The 23,492-nt window shown below is 40.7% G+C and overlaps 1 protein-coding gene across 1 annotated transcript in view; it reads right to left on the bottom strand.

The window, feature by feature from the left end:
- INO80 (INO80 complex subunit) overlaps positions 1 to 23,492 on the bottom strand; it is a 123,751-nt gene that overhangs the window by 53,615 nt on the left and 46,644 nt on the right. The window contains exons 23-24 of the mRNA XM_008049101.1: positions 22,710 to 22,881; positions 5,704 to 5,844 (exon numbers count right to left, since the gene is read on the bottom strand). Of these exons, the coding sequence (XP_008047292.1) occupies positions 5,704 to 5,844; positions 22,710 to 22,881 (313 nt within the window). The remainder of the gene's footprint in view (positions 1 to 5,703; positions 5,845 to 22,709; positions 22,882 to 23,492) is intronic.

The raw sequence follows: 23,492 nt of genomic DNA, 5'->3' as shown, positions 1-23,492 counted from the left end.
GATGCTCCCAGCCACCGCAGCCTCGACCTGCTGGGCTCTGGCGATCTTTCCGCCTCAGCCTTCCAAGTAGCTGGAACTACAGGCGTGTGCTACCACACCCGGCTGATTTTTTGATTTATTGTAGAGATGAGGTCTTGTCAAGTTGCCCAGGTGGGTCTCAAACCCGCGGGCTCAGGCAATCCACTCACCTCGGCCTCTCAAAGTGCTGGGATTACAGGCTGAGCCACCGAGCCCGGCCAAAAGTGTACATTTTTATCCAGAAAGATTGAAGGAGGGGCCGACAGATCTGTTTTTAACAAGCAACCCAGCATCTTAAGTCAAGCCTTGAGAAACAGTGACTTGGGGCATATAAATAGTCAGTTGAGTGACCATGAGACTACAGGTGGCTCTGCTAGGACCCAGAGGGTACTAAGGTCACAGAAAGAGTATCATTTACTAGTAAGCAGAGAATAAACCTCTCTGGTTTGCAGATGAAACAACTGAGTTTGCTAGGAAGCAGTGCCATCTATGGTCCAAATGCAAAACTACAGAAAATCATAGTAAATTAGTTCCAAGACCCACACAAGTTCACCACAGAAATAGTTTATCCAGACATTAGAAGTTCACATTACAAGTTCACCTTTATCTCTCCGGAAGGAGTTTGTCTTCTTGCTTCTACCTTATTCATTTTGCCCACTGACATTTGAGCATAAGCAAATAAAACTGAAATACAAAGCAGGTGGCTAAAAATTTGATCTCTCCCTGGCTTGCCTCAGCAGTTCCCCAGCAGTTCCTGGGTCAGAGCAGACATCTCCCATGTAGGATGTACACCCTAGGTCTTCAAAATTAATAACAGCTATATATTTCCATTAAAAAATGGTTAAATAAATAGTGGTCTGGATAACAGAAGTATGGCCAGTTCTATATATCTCAAACAGCATGCATATTCTTCCATAAGTAAAGCATACTTAGTCTTTTCCAACGAGACTCCTACTGACCAATTTTATACTAAAATATCATTGTTTTAATTTTTTTTTTTTTGGTAGAAAACCAAAGCTTACACTGAAATTATACATAAAAGATTTTGGGTCATAGTCTCAAGATGAAAAGTCAAAAGCTAGAAACTCAGCATAAAATAGAGGGAAAACACTGACACAAGAAGAATGGTTTTTCTGCCTGGGACTCATTTCTAGGCACTCTTATAGTTCAAAAGCAAAAGAACATTTTTCCAGTTATAAACTTTCACCCATTTTTCAATTTCATTTTTGAAATATACTTTTGAAAACATACTTCCAAGTCCAGGGTTGAACACTAAAAGGTTAGCAATACACAGTTCTTAGTGAAATAGTTTTAAATGTTTGGTAAGTTTCTTTGACCAGAAGCCCTGGATCATGACATATGCAGAATCATGCAACGTCATGTTTTAAGTACATAAGCAATGTACTCATGAGGTGCACAAGAGGGCATAAAAGTCCAATTCTTCTTAGAATAAATCCTGCTTTCCAAGTCAGTTCTATCCTACACAGCCTCTACACACTCTGCTAACCCCAAATGGTCTTTGTATTGATCAGAAGCAAGGGAAGACGAAGCATGACATACCATTCTCCCCTCCCCACAAAAACTGCATACTCTCTCTAGTCCCAAGTGCGCTAACCCATTTCTTGCTTCATTAACCTCTGAAACTATAGTACCTTCAGGGCATGCCTCCTCAAGCATTCAGCGCGTCCTTCCTGAGGACATGTATGTTCCTGCTTTTAGCTCTAGGAAGCGTAACTGCTCCAAGCGCTACAATATTTTGGCAAGATGAATTCCCAGGGTCTTAGTTTATTAACCCTGTAGAATTATTTCCTTAGCTAATGATAAAATGGTTCCTATATGAGGGGGTACCCAAATAAACTCAGAATGATCTTTTGGAAGGCAGGCCCTTATAGATACAGGCTTACCCCACTAGGTAAGTATTCAAGGAACCCATTGGCATCAGCGTACAGCTGGCATTGTTGTGAGAGGGCTGTGTTTGGTTTCAGTGAATTATTTTGTGGCAAACAGGTGGCTGGTTTTTCCACCATGACAGCACAACTGCCCACATGGCATTGAGTGCTCAGCAGTTTTTGACAAAAACAGCATGACTCCTGTGCCCCACTCTCCCTATTCACCCAATCTCATCCCAAGTGACTTTTTTTTTGTTTGTTTCCCCCGATGAAAAAGTCCTCCAAGGGAAACGTTTCGCTGACATGGAAGAGGTGAAACAAAAAACAGCAGAAGCACTAAAAAGCATCAAAATTGACGAGTTCAAAAACTGTTTTAAGCAGTGGAAAAAGCATCTTGATAGGTGTACTGCATCAAACGTTGAGTACTTTGAAGGTGACTGAAGTTTAAACATGTAAGAATAAATACACGCCAAGCTTGGCTCAGCCTGTAACCCCAGCACTTTGGGAGCTGGAGGTAAGTGGATTGCCTGAGCTCACAGGTTTGAGACCAGCCCAGGCAACTTGGCGAGACCTCATCTCTAAAGTAAAAAAAAAAAAATTAGCCACTGCACTCCAGTTGGGCGACAGAGTGAGATTTCAACTAAAAAAAAAAAAAAGAGTAAATACAAAATTTTTAATATACAATCCTATTTTTTGGGGGGGGTCTCCTCTTGTAACTCCTTCCATAGTGAGATACTTCTTCCTGACCTGAATCTAAAGTTTTAATAGCATATACCAGAAAAACTGATTTGTCTTGACTCAAGGCCAAAGGTGAAAATGAGACAAAAAGACATCAGTTTTTCTCTCCTCACCACAGATGTGTAGAAATCAATACAAGATCATTAAGGTATCTCACAAAATGTTGCCTTACTCACTGACCTGAATCCCCAGGTATGATCTGAAAGGTCTGTATGTATGAAATATTCAGAGATGTCCAAACTCTTCTTCCTATTCTCACAATCATGGTGTACTTACTCCCATTTTCAGGTTTAGCACATGCTATGTGAAGAAACTCTACCAACAATTAAGAGGAAAAAAGTTGAGTAGGAACAGAGGGTACTTGAGAGCATTTATTGTCCTTTAGGGAAACAGCAGCACCAGGCATGATAGTAGAGATTTCTGGCTCCTCTGAAAACAATATTGAAGTAGTACAGTGGGTGCAAGCACGTGTAAAGAGAGTGGGGTTGTTCTTGAGAATAGCTGGCTATAGAGATTAGGGGACCTCCAAGTGGTAACAAATACAGAATTTTTATGTAAATAAATGCGATTATAGGCCAAGATAGCTCACTTTATTTTTTTATTTTTATTTTTGAGTTGGAGTCTTACTCTGTTGCCCAGGTTAGAGTGCAGTGGCATGCTCCCAGGCACTGAAGCCTCGACCTGCTGGGCTCAGGTGATCCTTCCACCTCAGCCTTCCAAATAGCCGGAACTACAGGTGCGCACTAATTTTTTGTGCACTAATTTTCAGGTACAGCTAATTTTTGGATTTATTGTAGAGATGAGGTCTCACTATGTTGCCCAGGCTGGTCTCGAATCAGCAGGTTCAGGCAATCCTCTCATCTCGGCCTTCCAAAGTACTGGGATTACAGGCTTGAGTCACCATGCCTGGCTGATAGCTCATTTTATATTGACTATATAAAACACCAGGAACATGAGAAGTAAAAAAGACCTGATAGCCATCTCTCAGAAATCTAAACTTCCACATATGAGGTATCTTGGTATACACCTATCAGACTAAGAGAACAAAATCAACCATGCAACCACAAAGGCTGAAGGCTGCCTTCTATGGAAGTACCTGGCTTTAGATATTTCTAGAAAAAGTGCATTACTCTGCATCTATTTAAGCTTCTAAGACCAAAAATACTTTGGAAGAGTACGATAAATATAAGAACCAAATGCTTTCTGAATAGCCAATACAAGCCAAACAAAGCTGATAGTGGCAAGGGAATTAAATTCATATACCATAGGACCAGCAGAAAGAAATCAAAAAAGGCAGAAGTTCACAAGACTTAATACTCCACTTCCACTCATCATCTTTCTTTGGATCCTCTGTCAGTTTCTGTCTTTCGATAAACTTAATAAAGGATGCAATCTGATAAAAATAATGGTAAAAAAAAAATATTTCCGGCCGAGCTTGGTGGCTCAGCCTGTAATCCCAGCACTTTGGGAGGCTGAGGTGAGTGGATTGCCTGAGCCAGCGGGATCAAAACCAACCCGGCAACTTGGCGAGACCTTGTCTCTACAATAAAATTAAAAATAGCCAGGCGTGGTAGTGCGTGTCTATAGTTCCAGCTACTTGGAAGGCTGAGGCGGAAGGATCGCTGGAGCCCAGAAGGTCAACACTGGGGTGGCCGTGAGTGTGTGTGTCACTGCACTCCAGCCTCAGTGAAGGAGACTCAAAAAAAAAAATTTCCAAGAAGAATGAAAAGGCTCCTTCTTTTTTGAATAGAACTGTGAAAACAATAGACTTGCTAGGATGAGTGGAGAAACAATTCAAAAACAAAGAAGGGTAAGAAATGTCAACCTCTTAGAGCTTCCTGGCTAACTGAAAGTTGCCTCTTGGATCAAAAGGAAACAAGCTGGGAAGACAGAAATTTGTTCTTTCCTCTCACCACAGAATTTGGCCACATCTCTATACTTTCCCTTCACAAACTTCTTCATAAATGTAAGAAGAGATCTTTTCTGGCTCTGATGAATAAGAATAGTAAATAGGGTAGAGGTGTAAGCAAAGTAAACAGCCCCAGTGTGCCAATGAGAGCCCTTGCAGCGATGCCTGTCAGAAACAAGCATTGAGAAACAGGGTATTGAGAAGAAACCAAACAGCGGCTTTCTTCCCAATTGAAACTGCAATAAAAACTACCCCCAATCTATAAATAAGAGTACAACTGCTGAATGACAAATAAGATGTAATAGTCACTTTTCAGACAGAACAGGCCTATAAACTAAAGTCCAGGCCAGGCTGCTTAGGAAAGCAAGAAAACACCAGCCTGAGAACTTTCTTGATGCTGGAGTGTTGTTATGTTTCCTTTTGTTATCTGGAGACTGCACTAAGGTGATAAGGCCAGATCAAATCTTCCCCCCAATTTAGCCCCCTCCTATGAAAACTCTTAAAAACCTCAATGCAGGTGACAATTGGCTCCCTCTTCCCTGACACTGCTTTGGGTGATAATCTATCTGACAGATGGCTTATTCGCATTGTAGTTTAGAGTTCCTGACTAAATGAGTGGAAAAAGCGATCCACCATACAAACTATTCCCAAATCAACAATTCAAAGTGAGAAAGCGCTATCTTGGGAAGGCCAGACATGGATACCCTTCTTTTTAAATACTAGAATTTACATTTCTTAAAGTCCAAATAGCTTAAAACAGTCCTGTTTAAGAAATGGATCCCGCCGGGCTCGGTGGCTCAGCCTGTAATCCCAGCACTTTGGGAGGCTGAGGTGACTGGATTGCCTGAGCCCGTGGGTTTAAGACCTGCCTGGGCAGGCGAGACCTCATCTCTACAATAAATCCAAAAATTAGCCAGGCATGGTAGCGCACACCTGTAGTTCCAGCTACTTTGAAGGCTGAGGTGGAAGGATCGCCGGAGCCCAGCAGGTGGAGGCTGTGGTAGCCGGGAGCAGCCACTGCACTCCAGTCTGGGTGACAGAGTGAGGTTCCAATTCAAAAAAAAAAAAAAAGAAATGGATCCCATGAAAATTGTTTTACTTCTTCTTCTAGTATCATCTATTTAATCTCTTCCCTTCTGTGGCACTTACTCGTGGACTGGCGACACACAAAAAAGATGGCAGCTCAGTGAGCAGGCAGCAACGAAGCGAGGAGGTAGCTGATCTCCGCTGATGGATGAACTGGTCTGAGTAGCCACTCACTGCTTTACAGTGACTGCTGAAAACAAGAGACTACAGAACAAAAATGCAAATTAATGCCAATGACAGTTATGTTTAATGTAAGCAAAATGGAAAAAATACCACATATGTGACTTACAGAACTTTATTCTTAGCAAATACTATTAATTCCAATAAACAATAACCACAAATTAGAACCAAGCATATAATTACAAAGACCATATTAATTGCAAAATATGCTTTTATTAATGTACCTTAAGCAACTGTCATTTCTAATTCTATCTTTTTCTGGAAGAAATACCAAGAACCATAAGAAGGCACAGAAAAACTTCATTAGACAAAATACTGTGTGTGAACATGGGGAGCTTGGTTCATCTGTTACACTGTGAATACAAACTCATGTCTTGAGTTAAAAACAATGATGATCAATACTATTTCCTTCTAAATTGTTCTTTAGGACAGTTTAGCATCATGTGTTCCATTATTTATTTGGGGACATCAATATAAGTGGTCAGGAAGAGGAAACAGTATCTCTAATTCCTCTGACAATCATTTAAAAATATGAATTGTTCATTTATGTTACTGGATCAAAAATAGGTATTTTAACAGACATCACAGCTCATGTTGAAGCTTCAGTTTACAATCACTGAGATGAAAGATTTTAAGTATGAAAAGCTCACATATAAAGAATTCCTCAGTGGGACAGTGCTCTACATCAGAGATGCAGTTCTTTCTTCAATACGTTATACATTTTTTCTTTGGATTTGCATTTTTTTTATTACTTATTGTTTTACTGGTTTCTCAAGAAGGCAGGTAGATAAGCTAAATAACCACGTAGATGAAGATAATATACAAGGGAGTCTAATGTATATATTGTCGTAAGGTCAATAATACAAATTGTAAGAGCAGAACAGCAACCTAGACACTCTGCAGCAGAATAAGAGTCATAATTTTAGTATCAAATCACTTCGAGGCTTCTTTATTCAGTTCATATTTTGCTCCTCCACTCACACAGGCCTATTTTACACAAGGATTAAATCTCCCAAAGTAAAAGGTTTCTTTAGGATACTTTGAGGAGTGATCTCAAGTTACCTAATATGACATATACATCATTATCTGCTTCCATGAACCAATCAGGATCTTCCAAATAACTGTCTTGAACAAACTGATAGATTTCTGCTATTTCCAGTACAGTTGAGCTGTCTTCATTGGTTTCTAATAACACAGTACAAAGTCTTTATAACACATTATAATACTGGGCTCATGTAACTATGGCATGTCTGGCCTTTTCTCTAGATATTGAGGTTCTTGTCATTATCCAGGAGAGAATTTTAACCTTCAGAGTATTTCAGCATCTGTGTTCTCGTCTTTATTTTGGCTAGCATCTGCATAAAGTTCATTCATCTCTCTATGTTTATGTCCATCATCACCTGAATACCTAGTATGAAGACCATTATGAAAATTATTAGACTGGGAGTCACCTAGTTCTTCCAATACTGAATACTGAATAACTAGAAACACTACCAAAAAAATTCCTACTACTAATGCGTAGATGAAGTAAAAACATGTAACCAATTTTCTTTTCTTTCTTGAAAGTACATTTCTGACATGAACAGTAGTTCCTCTTGCCTATCATAGGGGTAAAAAGAAGAGATGACTCGTGACCCGCCTGGGCAACTTGGTGAGACCTCATCTCTACAATAAATCAAAAATTAGCCGGGTGTGGTAGTGCACGCCTGTAGTTCCAGCTACTTGGAAGGCTGAGGCAGAAGGATCACCGGAGTCCAGCAGGTCGAGGCTGCAGTGGCCGGGAGTGGCCACTGCACTCCAGTCTAGATGACAGAGTGAGACCCCAACTCAAAAAAAAAAAAAAAAGAAGAGATGACTCACGTTTACCAACTTCTACTCACCTCATCCAGTTATGTAGTAGGATCAGGACTGTAAGCTGGGATGTCCACTGCCACTCAGATTATTATTCCTGGCTAAGTGGCTGAGGTAGCAGCAATAGCTGATCTAAACACTCTTGAATTCTTTTTTATTTTTTTATTTTTTTGAGTTGAGTCTCACTCTGTCGCCCAGACTGGAGTACAGTGGCCGCTCCCGGCCACCGCAGCCTCGACCTGCTGGGCTCTAGCGATCCTTCTGCTCAGCCTTCCAAGTAGCTGGAACTACAGGCACATGCTACCACGACTGGCTAATTTTTTGATTTATTGTAGAGATGAGGTCTCGCCAAGTTGCCCAGGTGGGTCTCGAACCCACGGGCTCAAGCAATCCACTCACCTCAGCCTCCCAAACCGAGGGATTACAGGCTGAGCCACCGAGCCCGGCTAACTCTTGAATTCTTACTAGCTTCTACAGAACAGTACTAAACAATGTCTTTGCCAGGGATCTCTTTAAATCAACTTCATTTTGTGTATTCTCAAATGGCAAATTCAGCAGAAACTAGTTTCTTATTTTATCCCAGCAATATAAAGATAAAAAATTAAATTGTTTTTGTTAAGTGGAATGCTGTGGCATGATCATGGCTCACCACAGCCTTGACCTCCTGGGCTCAAGCAATCCTTCTGCCTCAGACTCCTGAATAGCTGGGACTACAGGCATCCACTACCATGCCCAGCTAACTTTTTGGCTTGTTTAGAGAGAAAAGATCTTCCTATGGTGCCTAGGCTGGTCTCAAACTCCTGGGCTCAAGTAATCCTCCCACCTAAACCTCCCAAAGTGCAGGAATTACCAGTGTAAACCAACATGCCCAGTCAAAATACATTATTATTTTATACTTTTCCTGAAAGTGTCTATCTAGCAATAATTCTATTCCCTGGGGTGGTCATTTCCAAATTAGAACACATTCATTTGTCATTTATGAGCTGGGTTAAGATAGCATCTTTACTGAAGTCATTAAGTCAAAGTGATTTATAGATTTCTGGCTCCAGGTTGTTGTTTTTTTCCTGCATCAGAGTCTCAGAAATAAATATGTTCAAAATGTTCAATGTACAATCTTAGTTTCAGAGAAACCCTGATCATCCCTGGAATACTTTACTCAACATATACTTTTCTAGGTTATTTCCTCTAAACACTAGTTCCATTAAATACTGCTTAGTCTCTAAAAATTGACCTTCCATATGACCCTGCAATCCCCCTACTGGGAATATACCCTGAAGAACACAAATCACTCTATAAAAAAGATACCTGCACAGGTATGTTTATCGCAGCATTGTTCACAATAGCAAGAACCTGGAAACAACCATGCTGCCCATCAAAAGAGGACTGGATTAAAAAAATGTGGTACATATACACGATGGAATACTACGCAGCCATAAAAAAGAACAAAATCATGAATTTCGCTGCAACCTGGATGGAACTAGAGTCTATAATACTGAGTGACCTCTCACAAAAACAAAAATCCAAATATCACATGTTCTCACTCATATAATGGACCTTGAACATCCAATGCAATACTATGAGAAAATGACGGATGGTACTGGGAAACTATGGGGGGGAGGGGGATGGGATTAACAGTAGCAAATATCTGTCGGGGGATGGGAAAACACTTCTTATCTACAGGGTGCCTGAATGAAACGTCATTGTACACCTACCCTTAACTGTACCCCACAAAACCATAATAAAAACTACTGATTAATGAAAAAAAAAAAAAAAAATACTGCTTAGTGTAAGGGTTGCTGGTACCAACAGTATCTAATTCTCCTTCACACAACGACATAAGCTGCTAGATATTGCTAGATACAAAAAAAATGTAATGCTTGACACAGAAAAATACAAAAAACATTCTTTTTTTTTTTTTTTTTTGAGTCAAGAGTCTCACTCTGCCACCCAGGTTTGAGTGCAGTGGCATACTTATAGCCACCTCACCCTTGACCTGCTGGGCTCAGGTGGTCCTTCTGCCTCAGCCTTCCAGTTAGCTGGAACTACAGGTGTGCACTACCATGCCCAGCTAATTTTTTGCTTTCATTGTAGAGACGAGGTCTCATCATGTTGCCCAGTCTGGTCTCGAACCCACGAGTTCAGGCAATCCGCATACCTCCACCTTCCAAAGTGCTTGGATTACAGGCTTGAGCCACCACACCCAGCGCAAAAACATCTTAAACACCATTGTGGATAGAAATGAAAATGTGTTAATTACTTCTTTAGTCTATTTTGGCCACACCAAAAAAGAAAAAAAAAAGCATAGAAAACGAGAATAAAAAGGAAACAATGACACACTATGGGGAATGTGACTTGGTTTTAATGTGGTCACAGCTTTTGCTATTTGTCCCTTTCTCGTGCTCCTAAGTATCTCATTACCCTGTAAGCACTGGCAGCTGGGTGTATCTTGCTGCCAGAACCACAATATGTCCAAGTAGTGAAGTTAGCCTTTTCTAGCTTTTCTAAAGAGTTTTTGGCACCACGTAAAAGTCTCAACTGAAAGTAAGTGGGCCAGGATGACAGGCCCTATAGTTGCACACTCCTTACCACAGTGTGGCACGAAAACACAGATGTTTTTTCCTCGGATATAGACTTATGCATTGAACAAGAGACTATGCATTGCTCTCTACATTTTCTTTAAAATTAAAAAGAATACTTTACAAAAAAATTTTGTAAAATTTTTTGTAAAATTTTGGCTTCCATTACTCAAAATTAGTTTTCTGCTTCTGTTCTCTCTCTCTCTTTTTTTTTTCCTTCCACCTCAGCATCCTGAGTAGCTGGGAGCCACCCGCCATGGCACCCAGGCCAATTTTTGAGACAAGATCTTCCTATATTGCCCAGGCTAGTCTCTTGGGCTCAAGCAATCTCCCCGCCTCTGTCTCCTAAAGTGCTGGTATACAGGTGGAAGTCACTGTGCCTGGCTTCTGCATCTGTTTTGTTTGGTTGTTTTTGAGTTGGAGTCTCACTCTGTCACCTAGGTTGGAGTGCAGTTGCATGCTCACAGTCACCACAGCCTTGACCTGCTGGGCTCAGGTGATCCTTCCACTTCAGCCTTCCAAGTAGCTGGAACTATAGGTGTGCACCACCACTCCCAGCTAATTCTTTGATTTATTGTAGTGACAAGGTGCTGCCATGTTACCCAGGCTGGTCTTGAGCACCTGGGCTCAGACAATCCTCTTGCCTCTGCCTCCCAAAGTGCTGGAATCACAGGCATGAGCCACCAGGCCCAGCCTGCATCTGTTCTTAAAAAAACACATCAAAGTTAGATATAAAGGAAAAGGTCTCACTTGAAATGAAAGAGTATAAGCGCTTACGAATCAACTGCTAGACTACATGAGTTCTATTTTCTTTCTTTTTTTTTTTTAAAGTAGGAATCTCGCTCTGTTGCCCAGACTGGAGGACAGGGCCACGCTCAAGGCCACTGCAGCCTCAGCCCGCTGGGCTCAGGCAATCCTTCCACCTCATCCTTCCAAGTAGCTGGAACTACAGGCTGAAACTACAGGAACTACAACCACCATGTCAGCTAATGGTTTTTATTTATTGTAGACATGAGGTCTCACCAAGTTGCCCAGGCAGGTCTCGAACCCCTGGACTCAGGCAATCCTCTCACCTTCACCTCCCAAAGTGCTGGGATAACAGGCATAAGTCAACACGCTCAATGGATTCTATTTGCACAGATATTTTCAGTGTCCAAACAAAAAGAGGGAAAATAAAATGCACAAAAACAATGGTTTCCCAGAGCTTTCCACAAGGGTGATGGCAACAATTATGATCTCAGGAAATGATGATGGATATAGATACCGTAGTTGAAAATGAACATTTAAAGGAAGAGTTTTTGAAAACTTCCTGTTTGGGTGATTCTTCATTAAAACCAAAGTTCTCTAGGAATTTACTAGAAAACAGTGTTTAAAACTTAAATAGGCGGGGTGTGGTGGCTCAAACCTATAATCCCAGCACTTTGAGAGGCCAAGGTGAGAATATTGCCTGAGCCCACAGGTTCGAGATCGCCTGGGCAACTTGGTGAGACCTCATCTCTACAATAAATCAAAAAATCAGCCAGGCATGGTGGCACACACCCGTAGTTCCAGTTACTTGGAAGGCTGAGGCTGAAGGATCACCTAAGCCCAGCAGGTCGAGGATGTGGTAGTCATGAGTATGCTACTGCACTCCAGCCTGGGGGACAGAGAGAGATTCCCAACTAAAAAATAAAACGAAAAACAAAACAACAAAAAAACTTTAACATTCAGAGAAAAAAATTTTTTCTAATTAAAAAAAAAAAAACTTGGTTGGGCACAGTGGTTCAAGTCTATAATTCCAGCACTTTGGAAGGCCGAGGCAAGAGGATTGCCTGAGGCAAGACCAGCCTGGGCAACATGGTGAGACCTCGTCTTTACAATTAAATAAATAAATAAATAAATAAATAAAAATTAGTCAGGCATGATAGCAGATGTCTGCAGTTCCTGCTACTTGGAAGGCTGGGGCCAGGAGGACGGCTAGAGCCCAGCAGGTTGACGCTAGGGTGCCCGTAAGGGTGACACCGCACTCCAACTGGGGGAATGGAGTGAGACTCCAACTCAAAAAATTAAAATTAAAAAAAATAATAATAAAAAAATTAAAACTTAAACACAGACCACTCTTTTCAAAACAACTCTTTATGCTTGGAAACTTTTATTTTAGATTGCAAAATCTGAAATGCCACCAACTTCTGAGATACTTGACTTACTACAGCTGTATAATATGTAAAGCTTTCAATACATATTATGTGTAAGTAGACTCTTACCATAACAACAGTTTCAATGAGACTGAGTTAGGAGATGGAATCAATACTGCTACTGGTAACTGTATGTTTCTGCCAATCATCATTTTTAATGTGACATTAATTGGAACAGTCTCAAATCTGTTGTGCCCAAAGAAAGATGACTGAATGGTATATTTCCTACAGGTTTTGGTTTCTGTCTTTTTTCTTCTAAACAAAACCAGATATTTTTTCCTGTCGCTGCTGCCTGAATCAGATTTTTATTTTTATGTTTTGAGATGAGGTCTCATTCTGTGACTCAGGATGGAGTGCATTATTAGCATGATCACAGTTCACTCTAGCCTCGAACTCCTGGGTTCAAGCAATCCTCCTACCTCAGCCTCCAGCGCTGGTGAAACTACACGTGCATGCCACCATGCCTGGCTAAGCAAAACAAGATTTTAAAGGATTAACATATAAGAGATTTACATCTTTATTCCCTGCAAAACAGTATAAGAAAGGAGCTCTGATTAGAGTACTACAATGGGGAGAGAGGTCTGTGAGAGTGAATTCATGAAAGTTTTGACCTAAATATAATTCCTTCCTGAAATTCTTTTTTTTAAAAAAAGCATTTGTTAGCATTTAATGAACCTCCCTCCGTGTGGCTTCAAGCCACCAGGACACAGGCTTCCCCCACACCCTTAATCTTGAAATTCTAAACAGCAAAGTGGGGTGGAATACTATAAAAATTAAGTGGGATACAGGAAACCATGCTGTCTTTCACTCTACAAACATAAGAGAAGGAAATATCAAAAAAGAATTCATGCGAAGTAAGAGATTTTAAAATACCCTAAACTTTGCCCCAAACAACCTTAAGTGTCAACTGATTTGTGAGCTTTGCCCACTTCTTAGCTTCTTTTTTTTTCCTTTATAGAGCTGGAGTTTTACTCCATTGCTCAGGCTGGAGTGCAGTGGCATGCTCACAGCCACCCCAGCATCAACCTGCTGGGCTCAGGCAATCCTTCCTACTCAGTCTTCCAAGTAGCTGGAACTATAGGCACGTACACTACATCTGGTTAATCTTTTTATTTTTATTGTAGAGATGAGGGCTCGCCAAATTGCCCAGGCTATTTTCGAACTAGTGGGCTCAAGCAATCCCCTCACCTCGGTCTCCAAAAGCGCTAGGATTACAGGCTTGAGCCACCGCGCCCAACCTGCTTCTTGATATTTATATATCATTTTGAAGCCAATAATATACGAATGGTAAGTACTTCCTTGAATTCTATAACACAAAATCCATACATATTCACTGTAGGGTGAGTATAAGGCTTTAATAGGCACACTGTGGGGTAGGGAAGGGAGAGCTTTTCATTATTGAGATTCATTCATTTCCATGGGAAGGGCATAGGAGGAGATTGGGTTAGACTGCTGAATATGACTCAGGTAGTCTGTGACCTGAGATAGCTTACCAAAAACCAAGATGACAACATGTAGCTAATTCAACATGTGTTTTCTGTCTTCCCAGAGGAATAAGAACAAAGCCTTCACCTTGATCTGATGACAGGAAGCTGTACTTAGGAGACAGGCTGCTGTAATATTTATCTACTACTCTTTAACAAATGACAGCAAGAAGGGAATAGAATGAAGAATTTTCTGCCCTAAGAAAATTAATTCAAAGCTAATTTGGTAGCTGCTAACAGACAATAAAAGGAATTTTACTCTAAAATACTATTTTAATTCTATAAAATAAAGAACAGTGATATGCCTTCCAATTTTTACATTTCCCCATCTCTCTTCTCTCAGGTCTATTTGCCTAAGAGTAACCCCAAACTTCACCTTTAAGACTGATCTGGAACATGGAACCTAGGTTAAACTCACATGTTTTTTCCATTAACAGCAGGGTGCTGTGGTTCAGGCCAGGCAGGAGGATCACTTGAGCCTAGGAGTTTGAGATCAGCCTGGGCAACATAGTGAGACCTCATCCCTACAAAAAATTAAAAAAATAATTAGCTGGGCATGGTGACACATGCCCATCAGCTATTCAGGGGCTGAGGCAAAAGGATTGCCTGAGCCCAGGAGGTCAACGCTGCGGTGAGCCATCATCATGCCACTGTATTCCAGTTTAGGTGACAGAGTGAGAGTCCAACTCAAAAAGAAAAAACAAACTAACCCTTGAAACACAATTTATGTTCACTTTGCATATTAAAACAAGGCTACTCCAGCAAAGCAAAGAGCTGGAGAAACTGCATCTCTTCTGCATTGTGTTCCCAAGCAATTAAAGTTACATAAGCAGAATAATGGCAAATTAAATAAAAATTCAAGAAACAGAAGAAAACAGAGCTTACAATGAAGGAAAAAAACAACCACTAACAAATAGAGTTTCTGAGTAATAAATTCCTGTTGAAGATGAAAAACAGATATTAAATTTAATATATTATGAAGTTGACATTTGCTGTGGCTAATAAAACTGTGAAGAGACAAGAGTAACATAGAGAAGGAGAGATTCCAAATTCTTTCTAGTTTAAGAACTTTCATGGTACCACAGTTAAATTCAATCTCCAGTCAAAACCAACATCTCAGAACAAGGAATCTAAAACAAACTTCATAATAAAGTACCTAGGGCCGGGCTCAGTGGCTCAGCCTGCAATCCCAGCGCTTTGGGAGGCTGAGATGAGTGAATTGCCTGATCCTACGGGTTTGAGACCCGCCTGGGCAACTTGGTAAGACCTCACCCCTACAATAAATCAAAAATTAGCTGGGCGTGGTAGCGTGCGCCTGTAGTTCCAGCTACTTGGAAGGCTGAGATGGAAGGATTGCCGAAGCCCAGCAGGTCGAGGCTGCGGTGGCCAGGAGCAGGTCACTGTACTCCAGCCTGGGCGACAGAGTGAGACTCCAACTCAGAAAATAAATAAATAAATAAAAATAAAAATAAAGTACCTAATATAATGGCATCAGTCTGGCAAGAAGAAGCTGTGGTAGTTTTAAGATATAGATACAGGTCAACCATGGTGGGTCACATCTGTAATCCTAGAACTTTGGGAGGTGAAGGCGAGAGGACTACCTGAGCCCAGGGATTCAAGACAAGCCTGGGCCACTTGGTGAGCCCTCGTCTCTACAATAAATCTAAAAATCAACCCAGGTATGGTAGCATGTGTCTGTAGTTCCAGCAACTTGGAAGGCTGAGGAGGAAGGATTGATTGCCTGAGCCCAATAGGTTGAGACTGTGGTAGCTGTGACTATGACACTATACTCCAGCCTGGGCAACAGAGTGAGACTCTGACTCAATAAACAAACAAACAAACAAAAGATATGGTCACAAATTCTCTGACACCCTTCTCTTCTAAATATAGGTCATTCTTCTCCTCTTGAGTATGGGCTAGACTTAGTTAATTAGTACAACTAGGTCATAAAAGGCATTGTGGCTCCTCTTTGGTCTCTCTTTTGAATCACTCACAATAGGGGAAGCCAGAGCCATGACATGAGGACATTTAAGCAGCACTTTGGAGAGCTTCACACAGTAAGTGACTGAGGCCTCTAGCCAACAGCCACCATGTACTTGTCAGGCATGTAAGCCAGCTACACTGAAAGCAGATCCTATGGCTCCAGTCAAACATTGAATGTACTGCCTAACTGTCATCTCAACTACTACTTCATGAGATATTCTGAGCCAGAACCTCTCAGCTAAGCTGCTCCCAAGTTCCTGACCAATAGAAAGAGTGTGAGCTATCAAGAGTTCATCGTTTTAATCTCGAAGTTTTGGGTTAATGTGTTACATAGGTATAAATTAACTACCACAGGAGTTATTATGAAAGGTTGAGCCCTTTTGCAATTTCTCTTGCAGTTTCTATACCTGAGTTTCTCTCTGGTGTTTCTAACTTCCCCAGGATTGTCACCTCTAGTTCTCAGAACAAATGCAGGGCAAAAAAAATGCAAATGTACAATAAGACCAATGAATGATCAAACAAATAACCAGCCCTACCCACTTCTTCCAGTACCTTAGGAGAAGTTAGAACTCTTCACAAAATCCCATTTTAAATACTGACGAAGATTATATTTGTAATGTTAGGCTGGAAGATATTTTCTCAGGTAAAAATATATACCATGTTCCAAAAATTAATACAATTCACCAACATTCACTAAGTCATTTAGCAAATATTTATTTAAACCTTACAAGTGCCTAAAATTAGCCAGGCGTGGTAGCACACACCTGTAGTTCCAGCTACTTGGAAGGCTGAGGCGGAAGGATCGCCCTAAGCCCAGCAGATTGACGCTGGGGTGGCCATGAGAGTGCCACTATACTCCAGCCTGGGCAACGGAATGAGACTCCAACTCAAAAAATAAAAATAAAAAGATAGAGTGGAACTGGTTCAAGGAAAGACAAAAGTACTAATGGAATAGAAGACTACAGAAACAGAACCACACACATACAGAAACCTGTTCGCTGTAAGGATGCACTTTTCAATAAACAAAGTTAGATCAAATGGATATGATATCTAGGTGTAAATAAAGACAATCCCTGGCCAGGCACGGTGGCTCAGCCTGTAATCCCAGCACTTTGGAAGGCCGAGGCAAGAGGACTGCCTGAGTCCAGGGGTTTAAGACCAGCCTGGGCAACTTGGTGAGACCTCATCTTTGCAATAAATCACAAAAACTAGCTGGGCAAGGTGACATGCACCTGTAGTTCCAGCTACTTGGAAGGTTCAGGCATAAGGATCGCCTAAGCCCAGAGATTGAGGCTGAGGTGGCTGTGAGTGTGCCACTGCACTCTAGTCTGGGCAACAAGAGTGAAACTCAAAAATAAAAACAAAAAAAAAACTCAAAAAAATGTTTAAAAAAGATAACGCCTGCCATATACAAAATAAAACCAATCTCTATAGGTTTGAATGTAAAAGGTAAATCAGAAAAAACTTCTAGAAACAAATGTAAAGTATCTTCATGAACTTGATGAAAGCGAAGATTACTTTAACAAGACACAAAAGTTGCTGGTACAGTAGTTCATGCTACAATCCCAACATTTTGGGAGGCCAAAGCAGATTGCTTGAGCCAGGAGTTTGAGGCCAACCTGGGCAACATAGCAAGATCCTGTCACTACAAAAAATAAAATTAGCCAGGTATGGTGACATGCACCTACAGTCCCGGCTAATTGGGAGACTGAGTGCACTCCAATCTGGGTGAAATAGTAAGACCCTGTTTCTAAAAATAAATAAACTGGCGGATGTGGAGGCTCATAACTATAATCCTAGCACTTTAGGAGGCCCAGGAGAGAGGACTGCTTGAGCCCAGGAATTCAAGACCAGCCTAGGCAACAGAACAAGACCTCATCTGTACAAAAAAAACCAGAAAATCAGTCAGGTTTGGTAGCATGCACTTTAAGTCCCAGCTACTCAGGAGGCTGAGGAAGAATTGGCAGAACTCAGGAGATAAAAGCTGCAGTGAGCACTGATCATGCCACTATACTCTAGCCTATACAACAGAATTAGACCACAACTCAAAAAGTAATTATAAGGCGGGCTTGGTGGCTCAGCCTGTAATCCCGCACCTTGGGAGGCTGAGGTGAGTGGACTGCCTGAGCCCACGGGTTCGAGACCCGCCTGGGCAACTTAGTGAGACCTCATCTCTACAATAAATCAAAAAATTAGCTGGGTGTGGTAGCGCGCGCCTGTAGTTCCAGCTACTTGGAAGGCTGAGGCAGAAGGATCGCTGGAGTCTAGCAGGTCGAGGCTGCGGTGGCCGGGAGCGGCCACTGCACTACAGTCTGGGTGACAGAGTGAGACTCCAATTCAAAAACAAACAAACAAATTAATTAATTAATTAATAATAATTATTATTATTATAAAATAAAAATAAGTAAATAACAGCATAAATGAGATACCACTACATGGAAGAGTTAAACTGAAGGGATAGACAATACCATATTCTGGCAAAGATGCAGACCAACTATCCAGAACTTATACACCGTTAATGAGAATAAAAACTGTTGAAATTGCTTTAGAAAGCTATACGGCATTATCTACTAAAGATGAGCATAGGTATACCCAATGATCCAGCAATTTAATTACTAGATATATACCTATCAAAATGTTTATGAATTCTCACTAAAAGGTATAAACATTAATGTTCATAGCAGCAGTATTTGTAATAAAAACCAGAAACACCCAAATATGTGCTATAATAACTCTTGTGATAGAGAGCACTGGAGAGGAACAGTGCATATAAGTCAGTACAAAGGGGCTTCTGGGATGGAGTTCTTGTAGTGCTCTGGGTGTTATCAAGTTGTATGTACATTTGTGACTGGAATATTTTCTTTCCTTTTTTTTTTTTTTTGAGTCAGAGCCTCACTCTGTTGCCCAGGCTGGAGTGCAGGGATATGTTCCCAGCCACTGCAGCCTCGACCTCCTGGGCTCGGCGAACCTTCCACCTCAGCCTTCCAAGTAGCCGGAACTACAGGTACACGCCACCACGCCCAGGCGATTTTTTGATTTATTGTAGAGACAAGGTCTCCCCAAGTTTCCCAGGTTGGTCTTGAACCCCTGGGCTCAAGCAATCCTCTTGCCTCGGTCTCCCAAAGTGCTGGGATTATAGGCTTGAGCCACCACACCTGACCTTGGGATTATTCTTTAAATTGTGGAAGAAATAAGAGAAAACTTGGAGAAGATAACCAGTACCTTCAGTTATTAGGAAGGTTAAAAAGAGTTGTGATTTTTTGTTGTTTTGCTTTTTAGTAACTACTAGACCACCAGGAAAAAAAGGGTTTTTTTCTCATTAAATAGTAACCAGGCCTGATTTCAGATATTCAACCTATAGAACTATGACAAAATAAATTGCTGTTGTTTAATCCACCAAGTCTATAGTATTTTGTTATGGGAACCCAAAATAAGATAGTCAGTTTTCTTCGATTCTTACTATTAAAAAAAAGATACAGAATCTTTTACATGGTGACTGCTTACCTAGTCCTCTATTATATTGTCCAGTCATCTACTACTGTATTTTTCTTTTTTTTTTGCCCCGCCCCTACTACTATATTTTTCAAACTGCAAGTTGTGAAGGTCATAAAATCACTTTTTTAGTTGGCTCCAATGGTCATGAAAACAAAGAAAAAATCAGGGTGCACTATACAGGAGAGTAAATAATGCTTTGTGAATATGTTTGTTTTTTTGAGTTGGAGTCTCACTTAGTTGCCCAGACTGAAGTGCAGTGGCCGCTCCCGGCCACCGCAGCCTTGACCTGCTAGGCTCCAGCGATCCTTCCGCCTCAGCCTTCCAAGTAGCTGGAACTACAGGCGTGCGCTACCATACCCGGCTAATTTTTTTTATTTTTATTGTAGAGATGAGGTCTCGCCAAGTTGCCCAGGCGGGTCTCAAACCCACGGGCTCAGGCAATTCACTCACCTTGGCCTCCCAAAGCACGGGATTACAGGCTAAGCCACCGAGTCCGGCCATGAACATGTTTTGTAAATAATGTTTTGTGGGACCAGGCATGGTGGCTCACACCTGTAATTCCAGCATTTTGGGAGGCAAAGGTGGGAGGACTGCTTGAAGCCAGGAGTTTGAGACCAGTCTGGACAACATAGCAAGACTGCCATCTTTACAAACAACAAAATGTTTAATGTATGTTGCAATTTTTGATATATGCACATACTTGCCATGTGGTAATATAAAATATTCTCTACATGAGTATGGCCAAACTTTAAAAGCCACAGATATAGTGCGCTTTATTACATATAAAATAACTGTTATACCTGGAGCTTCAACCAAATAATTTTTTGTTCAGAACCTAGGTTAACCATTAAGACTAGACACTGTCTGAGGATCTTTCTGCTTAGCTGAAAGGAGATTTCTTTTTTTTTTTTTTTTTTTTTTTGAGTTGGAGTCTCAGTCGCTCAGACTGGAGTGCAGTGGCCGCTCCCGGCCACCACAGCCTCGACCTGCTGGACTCCGGCGATCCTTCCGCCTCAGCCTTCCAAGTAGCTGGAACTACAGGCGTGTGCTACCACGCCCGGCTAATTTTTTTTTATTTATTGTAGAGATGAGGTCTCGCCTGCCCAGGCGGGTCTCGAACCCACAGGCTCAGGCAATCCACTCACCTCAGCCTCCCAAAGGCGCGGGATTACAGGCTGAGCCACTGAGCCCGGCTAGGAGATTTCTTAAAACAGTCTTATAATTAATTATGAAATCCATAAACTCCAGCAAAAAACACTGCTTGGTTGGTTGGTATTTCAATATACATATGTCGAAGATAAAGGTGATGAGACAGAAAGCAGAATAGTGTTTGTACACGTATTAATAGGCTTTCGGCTCCCTGTGGCCCACTGGCTCAGCGATTCAGTGTACAAGCTAAATCACTACAAGAGCAAATGTCTATCTACAACAAAGAATAAAATTAAAGAGAAAATGAAACTCAATCTTTCAATTAGCTAAACTTTCAGATTTCACTATCCATTTCCCATAAAGCAAGCATACTACCCATATCTGAATTTCTCAACCAATGAGAACCTCACAGAGCAGGTGCTCTGAAACATACTACTGTATTTTCAAAAAAAAAGGAGAATGCAATTATATAATGCACATTTCCAGACATGAAATAAGGTGTAGGTGTCTATATAGTACGGCATAACAAACCCTTGGGAGAATGGTTATCTACTACTGTGTTTTCAAATACAGTACCAAAAGTAGAACTAGTAAGAATTTACCATTATATTACCAAATTTAGGGGTTGGGAGAAGGAATTAGTCTATGGAAGGGTTAAGCAACTCTTTATCAGATATATCTATGTTCCCAGTAGATGCACTAAATATATTTCACCAGTAAGAAATCACCCTGCCACACTGACTACATTATTCCAAATAGGCTGGAACCCAATTCTACTTTTCTTTGGCATTACTGATCTTATCTCCAAAGTCCAAAAAAGTGCATAGAGCAATGTCTGAGAAACCAACTGGGAAAACACAAGAGAAGGAAATCATATGGGCTTTTCAGTGTTCAGGGGACAAATACTGGAAACTGTCAAAGAATACTCTGTAAAATTAACCCATAAAATTTTTTGAAGCTATAAGAAAAGTGGCCTACCTTTTAATATTCTAATCTAGTTGAAGGAAAGAAACACAGTCACTTCTCTTTGCAAAACTCTCCAATGTTACCCATTTTGTTTGGAATAAAATCCAAACTCTTAGCAATACTATGAGGCTCCATATGACCTGGACCTATATCTATTACTTCATTTCCTATCACCATCTTGTCACCAACTCTACAATGGCCAACAATTGTATTTTTTAAAGTATATAATGTTATTACTTTTCATGGAAATACAATTTAAAATCCCAGTGAGATGCCACTAACACATTCATAAAAATGGCTAAAAAGATAAGTACTGATCTTCCACAAGGAGTTAAAAAAAAAATGAAAAGGATGACAATCCCAGGTGTAGCAGATAATGCTGAACAATAGTAAATCTTACACATTATTGGTAGGAATATAAATTTGTAAAACCATTGTGGAAAAATGTTTGGCAGCAACTACTAAACCTAAACATACATATACCTGATGCTGCAGCAATTCTACTCTTGGACATAAATCCCAAAGAAATTAGTGCTTACATTCATCAAACTATATAAATATATATATATATATATATATATATATATATATATATGAATGTGGATAAGAGTTATATTCATAACAGTCATAAACTATGGTTTATTCAGACAATGCAACACTTCATAGTAATAAAAAAGAATGCTATATGCAACACAAATGATTCTCATAAATATAATACTGAGTGAAAAAAAACCCAGAAACAAAAGAGGACATACAAGATAATTCTACACATAAAAAATTCAAAAACAGGCAAAAGTAATCTATGGTGAACAGAAGTAGAATAGTGATTCCCTTTATTTATTGGTTGGCTTGTTCTGAACTAGAGATATTACATGGAAAAGAGCATGAAGAAGACTTCTGGATACTGAAAGTGTTCTGTATCTTGATCTCGCTGGTTGTTATATAAATGTGTGCACATGTATACAGTCACAGAGCTGTATACTTAAGATCTGTGTACTTCACAGTAAAGTTATATAAAAAATAAATATTTTGAAAATATAAATACATATATATATAAAACATTACATCATAACTCAATACTCTATACCCACTCCTCTGGAACTTTTCGGCTCTGTCAGGCCTTCATTTACCTTATTGTTATTATTTTTATTGATTCAAACAAAAGGGAAGGAGGAATTAAGTAGGTAATTTATGCTCAAATAACTGCTTACCTTTAATAAAGGGCAGCTGCAAAGGTTAGGAAAGGAGAGTGGAAAATTAACCCCAAGAAGGAAATCCTTGTTTCTCAGATATCTCTGCTGGCTCTCCCCTTCTGGCTCTCCCCAGGAGCGGAGCTGATGGAGCCTGTAGGAGGCTTTCAGAGACAGGAAAAGAGCTAACCATCTGAAACAAACCACAGCAGACATGCTTATTCAGTGCTCCATGGAGTTTTGAGGGTCATTCATAGCAGCAAGGAACCATCCAAGGGTTGTAACTCATTAATGTAACTCTTTTGCAAATATCTTTTTAGAAACAGTTCTCTCTTACTTTTAGATAAGCTGTTTTTTACTTTGGTTCTATAAATTCTTTGGCATGACTTGATTTGCTACTATAAAAATTAAAATCCACCAGGCTCGGTGGCTCAGTCTATAATCCCGCATCTTGGGAGGCTGAGATGAGTGGATTGCCTGAGCCCGTGGGTTCGAGACCCGCCTGGGCAACTTGGTGAGACCTCATCTCTACAATAAATCAAAAAACTAGCCGGGTGTGGTAGTGCGCGCCTGTAGTTCCAGCTACTTGGAAGGCTGAGGCGGAAGGATCACCGGAGCCCAGCAGGTCGAGGCTGCGGTGGCCGGGAGCGGCCACTGCACTCCAGTCTGGGCGACAGAGTGAGACTCCACCTCAAAAAAAAAAAAATTAACATCCTCCACAAAGCTCCTATCATTTTTTTTTTTTTTTTTTTTTTTTGAGTAGGAGTCTCACTCTGTCACTAAGGCTGGAGTACAGTGACATGC

Source organism: Carlito syrichta, unplaced genomic scaffold, assembly GCF_000164805.1.
Source record: "Carlito syrichta isolate Samal-C Ts95f unplaced genomic scaffold, Tarsius_syrichta-2.0.1 Scaffold130527, whole genome shotgun sequence".
In the NCBI taxonomy this organism is placed as follows: domain Eukaryota; kingdom Metazoa; phylum Chordata; class Mammalia; order Primates; family Tarsiidae; genus Carlito; species Carlito syrichta.
This window is presented reverse-complemented; position numbering and strand designations above follow the sequence as displayed.